This window comes from Semicossyphus pulcher, unplaced genomic scaffold, assembly GCF_022749685.1.
Source record: "Semicossyphus pulcher isolate SPU_LCO1_2020_fin unplaced genomic scaffold, fSemPul1.0.p SCAF_5, whole genome shotgun sequence".
NCBI lineage: Eukaryota > Metazoa > Chordata > Actinopteri > Labriformes > Labridae > Semicossyphus > Semicossyphus pulcher.
This window is the reverse complement of record NW_027211726.1, coordinates 18,673,282-18,685,952: the sequence shown is the minus strand read 5'-3', so window position 1 is coordinate 18,685,952 and position 12,671 is coordinate 18,673,282. Positions and strand designations below refer to the sequence as shown.

The following is a 12,671-nucleotide window of genomic DNA, read 5'->3' as shown; positions in this document are numbered from 1 at the left end:
GAGTCATACATAACATGACATAATGACATCATCATTCGTGCAAAAAGAAATACAGGAAGTGGTTTGTTAAATGCTGTCACTCAATAATAGAACATTTTTAACCTTAACCTGTTTGAGGCTGAATTGTATATATGTAATTACTGTATGTAAACAAGAAAATGTGATATACAGTTGCAATACCACAAAGAAAAAATACTAGAAAAAAAGGATTATTTAAATGTAAGAAGTATTTTATTATTGCAGGTTGTACAGGAGAATAGTGTTGAAATATTACATGTATTATCTAGTACCATATTTTTAAAAAATGATACGTTTGTTACCAAATTTGTACTACAGGACTAAATTAACTTAAATACAGCAAAGTATTGTGATAATCAAGGTCATTTCAATACAACCAATGCAGGCCAGGTGTTCAACTTTAATTACGCCTCTATAATTATTATTGTTTACACCTGTGCTTTTCCTTATGTTACATGTCAGAATATAAATGTCACAATTCCAGGTGACTGAGATGACAGAGAAGTACAGTAGCAGTTTTCAGTAAGGTAAATAATCATTGTTTACCAACATTCTGTTGTATTTCTATTGTTTGAAGTTACTACCATCTAGTGGTGTAAGACAGCAGTACATCTTTAAGAATGTTTATTCTTTACATCCATTTTTTTTTTAACTTAGAAGAAACTATATTGTTTTATTTAAATCCAAATATTGACCGTTTTTACACTTGTGACATTCTGTTAAGGTCACAAGCAAACATTCTGACTAAAAACAACATTTCCCATGATGCTTTGGAAATTTCCGAGTCTGTACGAGTCACGTGACAGTCAACTATGGCTTCCCTCTCGTAGTGATGGAGGCGCATCGTTGACAACAAAACCAAACTGTCATTTTATTGAATTATTTGTTGACTGACACAAGTTGGATTTACGATGCAGAAGATCAAGTCTCTTATGGCCCGGCAGGTGAGCAAAGCAGGTCCACAGAAAAACGAGCTGCTGACCGTTTGTCTCTGTCAGCTGCAGGTAGCTAGCATGAGAGCTAGCTGTGCTAATTGGCTAATTTGACAGCTCATCGTGTAGCTCATGAAAGGGCACATTCAGCCCGAGTAACAGCAGCGTTTTTAACGACTTTTTCACAGCTACGAAACATTTACCTCACATGAAAAATATACGTGTGTGTGGGCAGTAATACTCACGTCCTGGTTGTTGCAGTTTAGCATTAGAAAAGCACAACAACAATAGAGACTGGGCGGTTAGGGAAGTTCTCAGTTTGCACAGCAGTAATGTTAGACTCATTGGTTCACCGGTGGACACAACAGAGCATATCTATTTCAGAAATCTGCCCATCAGTTCCACTTTTTAGTGCATGCAGTATTGTGTTAATGAACAGCAAGCTATGTGACAGCGGGAACAAGTTAGAGCTGAAAAACTGTTAATGTTACCTGATAATTTTGGGTGATTAGATTCTAACTTGGAGTCTTATTTTGAAAGGGTCTGAAGAGCCCCCAAGAGAGCATGGCAGACCTCAGTCCCGTGGAGAACCTGAGGATCCCGAGCAAGGTAAACTGTATGACAAGGATCTAACTGTGGCTGTCAGGTTTGATGTTGTGATTGATGCATTTTGGATGTATATTTTAAAATAATCTTGTGATGCGTTCAAGTGTTTAATTGTTGGTATTTAACCTATTTTAACTCTTTGTATTCTGTAGTCATATTTAGCTGAATGCTTCCTGTAACAGTTTAGTTGACACCTGATTTTTTGTTTTATTCTTTCCGCTACACAGTCACCACAATCTTAACATTAATAAATGCACTTAGATCTGTTTTGATCTTATGCGTTTCACTTTCATTGTGCATGAATTAACTACTTTGGACAACAGGACCATGCATATAATTTGAAGAAGTCAAGTCAAACTAAGTCAGAAGCAGTTATATGAATAGTAGCGACACAGTAAGGTGGATTGTGACTGTTTTAGATTCAAATCTGACTTATTGCGTAGTTGTAACTGCAAGAAAGATCTTTGTCTGTATTTAATTTTGAACTACTTCCTGTAATGACATTAATCACACACCTTATCAGTAGCGATAAGACACTGAAGGCTCCCATTTATATCACTTAAAGAACTGCTTCGCATCAATCTTAACATCAGCAGTGTGAAATATGGTCTGCTGTTTTTAACAGTTAGGCACGGCAGGGTTTAAAAAGCAATCAGTCATGCTCGCTCACAGGAACCGTTTGTCATTACCCACATGTACAAATTCAATTTGTCAAGAGGAGGCAGAGTGACGCTGCAGATTGGCTCTGATAACGTAGAGTCACTTCCAGACTTGCACCTCAACGCTCTGCAACTTGGTGGCTTTGCTTTGACTTTGCCGTGTCGTGGTGACCTTCTTTTAATGCCGCAGCAGGCGCTGCACAATTTGGAGGGTAACCAACTCCATTTATTCTGGGTGATGTCTGCAGGCTCGATTCAACTAGACGTTCAATTTCTCTCTCAAAGACATTACTTTGAACAGTTAACATCGTTTTGATTGTTGCCCTAGTTTGACCTTAATGGTGGTGGAATTTTCTTTATGATGTGCATAAATTGCAGACATAGCATTTGCATGTATTTGCTGCCCAGGTGGGAAAAACTGCAAAAGATAAGAGTAGAAGGAAGTGCTTTTCTGTACATTCATCTAAGAGGATTGCGAAAGGCGAGGGTTAAAAGCCTCATACACAGTTATTACTCTTATTCTATAACATATAGGGCTTGTTCTTGTCACAATAAACAGCAAATGCAGGCTCATGTTGCCGGATTAACAACATGTTATTCAACCTGTTGTTGCAGAAAACCTCTCATTAACACAGATCAAGCTCAGATAAGATAAGCCGCTATGTATTTTCCATGTGTAATAAGAGCCTGAATGAAAGAGGAGGAGGGTCTCAAGAAAGATTGCAGTCTTTTCATTGGATGCATGTCTCCCCGTGGCTTTGATCGGGTATCGGCTGATGTGGCCAAACTGGATATGTGGACAACAAACAGCCTGAAATGTAAACCTTTTCATGCTGGAAATCCACAAAATAAAGTGACTCTTATTTCCCCTGACGTTTGGCTAACGTGATATGAAACAACATACTATAGATTGACGGAAAACCGGTAGAGGTAGTTTGGATTTTATGCACCTTATCCTGCTCTGTAGCACAGATGGATGGCGTCTCCTGTGTGGACTGCAAACACCTGCCTGTCGTGTATTCAACCAAAACACTCGACTTATTATTTCATGATGTTATGCGTCGACTTTATTTACTTTGCTGCTGTGCGTTTCAGCTTTCAGGTCGATGAAATAGGAGCCACACAGGCGGTCTTTATATTCACAGTCCTCTTTGATTAAAGGTGTTTAATCCTCTCAATATGCCACTGTGGTGAGCACTGCACTACTTAACACGCTGCCCCGTGGACACCGAGCGCCTCGTCTGTGTGTGCGTGTAATTATGATACTTAATCTGATGCTTGGAACCGTTTGTGTGTTTCCAACCATTTGAGTCTTGACTCGCATCATTTATCATCCTGCAGAGAGATGACAGCAACATCTGGCTCACTGTAGGGGGAGGACTGATGAGGGGGGATGATTGACAAATGATGCTGTTGAGTCACAGTTTGGACTAGACTTGAAGGTTTGATGAAGCAGAAGCAGGAAAAGCATTAACATAAGCTAGTTAGCCAACTACAAATGTCAAGCTTCTCAAATGTCAGACGCTGATTTTATGGGACTTTTGGTAGAGTATTTTCTGGTCTAAGACTGTTTGTCTGTGGAAGTGATCAATTTTACAATGTCACCCTGACCTCTGGAAACGTACAATATGTGTTTTCAATTTTTTCTGACATTTTTATAGACTAGTAGAGTCATTGGAGGAATCCACCTTTGTACCATCTTTTCACTCATCCATCCACTATCTGTACCGCTTATCCTGTTCAGGGTCACAGGGAGGTTCTGGAGCCAATCCCAGCTGTCATAAGCCGAGAGGCGGGGTACATCCTGTACTGATCGACAGTCAATCACAAGGCTGACACACAGAGACAGACAACCTTTCACGCTCAAATTCACACCTACGGGCTTTTTTATAGTCTTCAATCAACCTAGCGAGCATGTGTTTGGGCTGTGGGAGGAAGTACCTGGAGGGAACCCACGCATGCACGGGGAGAACATGCAAACTCCACACAGAAAGGCCCGCTACGTCTGAACTGAGATACGAACCAGGAACCTTGTAGCTGTGAGGCGACAGCGCTAACCGCTGTGCAGCCCCCATCTTTTCACCTTTTCATTAATATGGAAAATATTGTTAGTTGCAGCTCTACACTCATGAAAAGCCTGAATACTGTATCCATACTCTGTAGAACACAAAAAGTTGTACTGTAAGAATGACTGTAGGAACAGGACGTCTCACAGATGAAGATGTGATTGATTAGATTAGTGTAGATTCTTTATTGTGTCCTTTCCAGGAAATGTGTTGCCACAGCCTGTACAGCGCCTCTCGGACACATAGATTAACTTATATTTTAAGCTCCTTCGCCCTGTGATTAGGACTGCATCTCGTTTTCTTTAATGTATTATAAATATATCTGTTGATTTTATTCATACATACATATACATCAACTATCATAAAAAACAAAAGAAAAGCAGCAAATATTAACTTTCAAGGAAATAGAACCAGAAGAGGCGCTGCATGGTGGTGCAGTGGTTAGCGCTGTCACCTCACAGCTAGAAGGTTCCTAGTTCAGACGTACTGGGCCTTTCTGTGTGGAGTTTGCATGTTCTCCTCGTGCATGCGTGGGTTCCCTCCCGGTTCTCCGGCTTCCTCCCACAGTCCAAAGACATGCTCGCTAGGTTCATTGGTGACTCTGAATGCCTGTAGTGTGACAGAAAGGTTGTCTGTCAGCCCTGTGATTGACAGGTGATCAGTCCAGGGTGTACCTGCCTCTCGCCCAATGACAGCTGGGATTGGCTCCAGCCCCCCCACGACCCTGAACAGGATGAGCGGTATAGATGATGGATGGATGGAACCAGAATATATCCTATCCTACCTGCCCATATATATATATTGAGTAATTTATTTATTTAAAAATAAATAAATTGATTACTAAATATAAGATAATCAATCTATACAAACAATGTGAAGGGCTGCTACAAATAACTAATAATTAAGTAAAGCAAATTTTGAATACATCTCCCTGTTTGCCATGTATGGGAGAGTAGAGAAGTTAATGACATGGAACAGAGGACTTTCAGGCTGGCTATATGTGCATACAGATGTCAGGCACTTTACTATAGTGGCAGTTCACCCTCAGGGGGATCCTTTCTGTTGAAGAAAATCTGACTCCTTGTTAACCAGCTGCTGTGAACATGAAGCCCTCTTCAAATATGCATGTAACTCTGGACAATCAGCCAAAGACCTTTAGTTGTTTCATGACCCCAGTCACAGTGTGATATAATCTTTAATATAATAATGAAAACAGAGGTAGACAACAGCATTTCATTTCATTGCACCAAAAATATATATATAAAAAACCCCAGCCATGTCAGATTAAACAAAAAAAGAAGAGGTATTTTTATTTGACTACAAAGGACTTCAAGCTATTTTCGACTTCACTTTGAAGTTTCAGTTGGTGTGAATCTCTCTGGGTTCATGAGATGGTCTAAGCTGCTTTGTGGCTTCCCACTAAAAACAAACAAACAAACCTTTTCCCCCCTCTCTAAACCTGTTTGTTCAAAGCTGTCGGCCCCCTGCGAGACAGTTTTAAGGCGATGTCTTTGTAGGTGTTATTCCGCTTTTTATCTCTTTACCTCTTCAAACATGTGGGGCCTTTGATGGTTTCCATCCTTAAGGCTGCAGTCTGGAATTGTTCAACAGAAATGTCTTTGTGATTGGCATTTCTTCACTTCTCTCTTGCGTTATTTCTTACACATTTAGTATTAATTTATGTAAGAATGTCTTAGTGATTCTCATTTTTAATTTAACTCTTTTAATAATTTAACTTAAAATGTTGGAAACGGCCTCCTGGAATAACCCTATTGTTGACGTACATGCAGTTACCACTCCCTACCAGCAGGGGTCACCCTCAGCCTACTCATCACACACTGGCAAAAAGCGTTCATTTTAACAGGCTGAATGCTTCCCCTGCTTAATATTGCAATATTCCCTAAAACATTAGCATGCATATGATTGGCTGAGTGCCTCCAGTGTACATTATGTACTTTCTGAAGAGACCGGAACCGAAGCCTTGAGGAGTGAATGTTTGATAACCTGTCGGTAAAGGGGACGCAGCTCACTTTGACGGATCACACGGCCTCAGGTGACCCAGGCAGGTTTGCTCCAGAGAAGAGAGAAAAATAATCATATACTTCTGTGTATAAATTAAATAGTATTACTTGTTGCCCAGCAGCTGACAGCCGTGTTGCATCCTGGGTATTGCTGCTCGCTGTGATCGTGCACTAATATCCCAGAAGACAGCTGTGTTAAACCCTTGTTTTAGAGCAGATGAGGGTCTCTCCACCCTGTCAGGCTCTCATAAATATTCAACACTGGTTTTGATTTGTTCATGCAATGAATGATTCCTTTGGGGACATAATTGGCCCTTTCTCTTGGTGTCCTCACCCCTGCTGTGTACCTCTCCCGGGATTTCTCTTACTTCATTCAGTGTCCTGTTTAATGTGGAGAACCTTTTTTGTTCTGCACTTGATTTTCAACATTCAATCAGCCCTCCTGCACGACAAATACCCCCTTTGCTTCTTTGATAGCGCTCATTAAATGTCCCGCACTTTTCATGCAAAATACATTTCTAATTTCCTTAACTAGATGAGAATTGGATTAATTTGAGGAAGGAAGGGGCGGGGGCGGGTGAAATCTGGTTTGTTTCTCATCCGTCAAAGTGGAATTTGATCAAAGCCTCGCTGCAGCTGATGTTGGGATTCACGCGTGGAGCACGGCGCCGTCTGTTTGGTCTTGTGCCTTGGCAGCAGCAGAAAAAGGAAGGCGGTTTATTTAACCTGAGGTAGCCTCTCTCGATAAGCCATTCACTTTAAGGTGTTTGGAGTTTTCTCTCTGCAGGTGCGAGAGGGAAAAGACAGAGGAGGTGACACACGGGAGGTTATTTCTCTAACCACACTGGAGGAGCGACACATCATTGTCTTCACTCGCGCTCATCCCTCCGTCTTTTTCTTTCGGCTCCAACTTTCACTACCAATGAGTCATCCGCCTCACCCCTCTCCCCCCTGCTCCCCTCTCTCTCTTTTCCTCTCATTTGAACTGATTTCCCACCCACCCTCCTTTGACGGCGATGTGCGATCTCGTACCTCTCTACCCCTCCTCTCCGATCTCACACGCTCGCCCACGCAGTTTCCCCGGGGCTCCTGCTCACTCCTTTACCTGATTTGAAGATGGCAATACACACACAATTGCCTGGAGGTGTGTGCACTGCAGACACACACATGCACGCATTGATTCCTTTATTTCCTGGTGTAAAACTATGAGTATATAAAAGGGATTCTGTTTGTGTAATTGAATTAAACGCGGCTATATTTGACTGCGAACATTAAGCAGCGTCGCCTCATATAAATGTCACTCAGCCAGACGCACTCTCACACCCACAGGAGCAGATTCACTTACATGGGTGGCTCACTTCATCGCCTTGCTGCGCACTTCTTGCTGATAGTAGCTGGGAAAATATTTGTGGTCAGGCAGGTGTGTAACAAGGTTTCTGCAAGAGAGTCTATACGAGGTGATGAGTGAGATCTTTAATAGAGATGCATATATTTATATTTAATAGAGTAAAGGGGCGTTTAAATTGCGTTTATCCCATAATTCCACTTCCACCCCTGGTTCACCTCCTTCCCAAGCCTGCGCTCTATTTTTAGAGCCATTGTGCTTTAATGTGCTGATGACTCAACACGTTGATCCCACAGAAAAGTAGAAGTTAAACTCAGGATTACCTGAAACAAAGGATTTCCACTCAAGGCAAAAAGTGAGCCCGGAAGATATTTAGCTACAGTTGGGCGTTTTAGTGCTAGTTGCATGAGTCTGGGGATGAAATTGTTGGTCAGTTGTTCAGCCAATCCCCCACTTTGGTCCAGACTGAAACCGTTTTGCCACAGTTGGATGGATTTCCTTCAAATTAGCTTCAGACCTTCACATTCCCACATGACCCGACTTTTCTCTGTAGCTCCTCCATGAAGTTCAATTCTTCTCACCGGCGCTTACTGTTGCTAGGTTACGAAAGTTGTCTGCCCGCCCTGCCTCCTTTGGTACGGACCGTTAATTCTGTTTGAAATCGCTCTGTATGCTTAATATTTGCATTTCTTCAAGGAAATTGAACAAAGAAATCGTAACAAATGGAAAGAAATCGTGTCCTGGCGTTAGCAGCAGCAGCACACCTGGAAATTGTACCCTCGAAAAAACGGAAGGATAAGCTTCTCTTCCGCCAAGTTGATATTGGAAGTCCCGCCCCTTCTTGATTTTGATTGGTCGGTGAGGGGGAAGTGACATTGATGAACTATTTTGCTCTCATTATAATGCAAGTTAGCAGATATTTAGCTACAGTTGATGAGTTGATGAGTCTCGGGATGACATTGATGGTCAGTTGTTCAGTCAATCTCCCACTTTGGTCCAGACTGAAATCTTTTCGCCACAGTTGCATGGATTTCTTTGAAATTAGCTTTAGACCGACAGCTCACTCCGATGGTGTTTTGGCACTTAGGACGCTGGGCGCTGAAAAAGCTGAACTGCGTTGGTTGTGTATGGAAAATAGGCGGAAAAAATCACCCTTGGTGGACACAGACTCTTATCATTCCAAAATGCTAGATGGGAAACATTTTATTTGTCTACTTTTGGCATGTGAGCAGCATGCTAATGCTAGCAGTTAGCTCAGTCTCATGCCTACTAGAATGACTCTAGACTTAAGATTTTTGACCCTTATGAATCATATAAGTCTATCCCCATAGACTGTATGTAAGATGTGGACGTAGCCTGTTGGTTTCAAAAGTAAAACTAATGATGAAGTGTCTTAATCCGGCATTTTTCTAATGGCCAGCAGGGGGCGACTCCACTTTCTGCAAAAATAAGTCCAATTGTTTGGAAGCAGTTGGGGAAAGTAGCTTATTACTTTATTTATTGCCTCAGTTAACATTTTCCTGATGATTTTATGGGCTCAATCACTTGCTTCCATTCATGTTCATTTACTAAATTATGGGAGTAACAATGGGCATCCACACTGACGTCCATATATGGTCACTTCTGGCTCTGAAAAACAGCATGAAAACACGCTTACCTCGAGTCTTCAAAACAGTTAGTTACAATATGTCCACTTGTTATATAAAGTCCAGCGCTGTGGTTCTCAACTGGTGGGTTGGAGGAGCTGTTTTCAGCGGGTCGCGGAAGTGTGCTTGAGAAAAAAATAATGTGGCAGAAAGTCTGTGCTGAGCTTTTATTTTGAAGGTGTGACGTATAAGCAGTAATAGTGCAGTTTAGTCACACTCCATGCATCCACTGATTGGGTAATCCCAGCTACAGTTACATTTACAGTCTTGATAGTAGCAGAGGTTAAACACAGTGCACACAAAGGGAAGCTTTTTTAGCCATAGCCTTGTTCAACTTAAATTTTTGTTTACTAACTTCTCCTCGATGTAAACTGCCCCCTCTCCGTTATTGGCCTGTGACTATCTTGGCTCATGAGGAAGGTTACTTTAAACCCCTTTAAGACTCACAGCAGCAATAAGCCTCGACGGATGTGCAGCATGTTAATCAATGAGGCTCTGATGTGTCTCTGAGATGCTCTGAAGGGGAATCTCTGTTGTACTTTTTCAGTCATTCCTCTCTTCTCGTCTTTCCTCTCAAGGCTGCCTGCCGTCCCCCCATGACAGCTGTCCAACGAAACGCGCTGCAATCTGCTCCAAAACTCTGAAATAAATGCCTCCTTCCTTACTTATTCCCCCCTTTCTATCACCTTGCCTCCTGTCCTCTTCCTCATTCCTATTCTGTCCTTTCCTGACTTTGTCCTTCACCCTAGCTCTTGTCCTTAAACTCTGTCCCTCTCGCTCCTCTAATCCTCTGTCTCATCCTTTTGTTCTTCTTTAATTGCATCTTTCCTTTTTTCCTGCAGAGCTTTTGTTTGTTGTTTTCATCACTTAGGAGATGATGTAATTCTCTGTTTTGGTCCCAGTGCATCTTCAACTTTAATACTTGAAGGTCACCTTCATATTGTCTCTCTCTTTTGCTCTCTTTCAGGAGGAGTTGCGTGAGCTGAGGGAGCAGCCCATCGACCCCCAGGCGGAGCAGGAGATCATCGACAGCATCGAGGAGGTCTACTTCTCTAACGACTCCTTCGACATGGTGCAGCACGAGCTGGAGGTCAGACTCTCCGTATGAACGGGCGTTATCGACCGAACGGGCTCCACTCGCTCGTTAAATGACGACAAGAGACTCGCTCCGAAGTTCCCACGCCCCCTCAGTAAAATCATAATTCCATCACACCCACCGCATTTCTCTAACTCTGATAACGGCAGCGTTGCATCTCTAATGTGAGTAAAAGTGGCTTCCTGCGCATTGAACCCCGTCTGATTGGCAGAGTTAAAGCTCTTACTCACCTGAGCTGCTGTCTCATCCACTCCTGCCGAGCCGCGCGCGTACCGTCGACGTCCAGATTGATAGATTGCATCCGCTCAACAGAGGAAGGGTGTGAAATCTCATTAGATTTATCTTGGTATTGCTACACCATCTGAAATGAGACTCTCAGTCAAGGGGAAAGTAATTACCCATCATCCTTTGGGCCATGAATTCGTAATATCTTCTTTCCCTTGCAGAGTTTGTTTGCTGTTTACTAAATAACGTCCTCTACCTTCTGCACTAATCTGACTTCTGATCTGGCAGAGTGTATTTATTGAGCAGACTCTTTTTGTTTTTTTGAACAGAAGGGGAGCTGCAGCTATCTTCAGTCACACCAGTTAAACCAGCTTAGGCTCTTTGAAAGGCCGTGTGAGATATCTTTGAAAAATTAAGATGCTCAGGAGTGAAGATTAGCTCTCTCAAGATAAATGAAATCCCTGCTATGGCCCTGAGCGCCGGAAGTTGCCGCACTCCTCCTTTTGAATTTGGAATATATATAAAACTTTGAATATGATCTGTGTGAAACGCACCAAGCAGCAGCAGCAGCAAGACAGGCCTGCAGACTTTGTGTCTGCGGATGGGTGAGGGAAAGTCTCGGCTGCTCTCACCTGCGTAGGAGTACGCATCGTAAACAAACGATAAGGTTGAATGTTTGTGTCTCTTTGTGTGATTATAGAAGCTCCCGCCTGAGCTCAACCTGCAGGAACTGGAGGAGTACAGAGACAAACTGAAGAGGCAACAAGCCGCAGTGAGTATCTCTCTCTCTCTATCTGTCTCTCTCTCTTACACACGTGCCACCACTCCATCTACTGATGAGGACCGTGTAATATGTTTAAAAGCTCCCTGGAAAGCTAAAAGGTGGATTTTGTTTAGGATCTGTTTGCAATTTTATGATTTTTATTAATACTGATTACTTCTTGGCTTCATGCTTTTGCTCTACTATGCTTAAAAGTTAGGGCTGCACGATATCGGAAAACAGTGACATTACGTTACTTTTTGCTCTGGGATATTTCTGGCGACAGATAAATGCAGTGTTTTTATACACACATGCAATTAACCATCATACTTTTTATTTTATGGCAGTTTTAAGTCTATTTTCTTTTCTATAACAAAACAAAACAAAACCCCCTCCTACTTTTATCACACTTCACTTAGTGATTCTGCCACCCTTTTGAAAAAGTAGAGAGATGTTCAGGTGGAGTGAGTTTGTTATAAATATAAACAGTTGCTTAACTTATACGATATGTCTTCTACCTTTTCTAACAATGTTAAAGGTGCACTTCCAAAACTGCCGACGAATCACCAGATCATCACAAGCATTAGCTAACATGAGCCAGCTAAAACCACAAGATCACAATGATACATATTTCAAATGCTTTGCAGCGATGAGAAAGAAAGCCGGTTATGAGTCTGCTTTGATCCCCAATCGAAGGTCTCTCCATGATTCAAATGACCTGCTGATGTTGACTCTAGTTTTCCCCCTGACGTCGGTCACATTCCTGTTTGGCCAGACGGACTTCACTAGATACAACTTTCTTTTGTTTTTTTATTCTTGTGTGCACTTTGTGTTGGTGTTGTGGGTGCTGGTCGTTTGTTGGCATTATCCACCTCTTCTTCTTCTTTTATTTCCAGGCAGACTAGGCACGCTGTGTGCATTGCTGCCTCCCACCGGTGTGGAGACGGTAATCACTTTGACACTTTATTAGGCCTATATCCTGGGATTTCGACCGGTGTTTTTAAGGCAGCATATATCATCCGTCTCCATTTCCTGGTGACCATAACTTTTGGAAACGAAAGCCTACTGTCTCCTACTTCCTGTCAACACACACAACCTCACGCCGTGTTTGTGCTACAGGTGAAGCCACTAAAAGTAAACATGTCCGCTCTTTGTGAACGGTCCGATTATTTAGCCACAGCGTTAACCAGTACCGTTGGAGGTGCTGCTGATAACCTCGCTGAAAAGCCACCTCGCGTAACCGAGCATCTGCCTCGATCATCCCGCTGACCTGATCTGTGACAGCAGCAGTGATATG

The 12,671-nt window shown here is 42.4% G+C and overlaps 1 protein-coding gene across 1 annotated transcript in view; it reads left to right on the top strand.

Moving 5' to 3' along the window:
• Nucleotides 1–847: 847 nt before the first annotated feature.
• The window catches only part of vps50 (VPS50 EARP/GARPII complex subunit), a 115,559-nt gene continuing 103,735 nt past the window's right edge, over nucleotides 848–12,671 (top strand). The window contains exons 1-4 of the mRNA XM_069681800.1: nucleotides 848–962; nucleotides 1,491–1,559; nucleotides 10,261–10,383; nucleotides 11,315–11,386. Coding sequence (XP_069537901.1) covers nucleotides 930–962; nucleotides 1,491–1,559; nucleotides 10,261–10,383; nucleotides 11,315–11,386 — 297 coding nt within the window. The 5' untranslated portion in view covers nucleotides 848–929. The remainder of the gene's footprint in view (nucleotides 963–1,490; nucleotides 1,560–10,260; nucleotides 10,384–11,314; nucleotides 11,387–12,671) is intronic.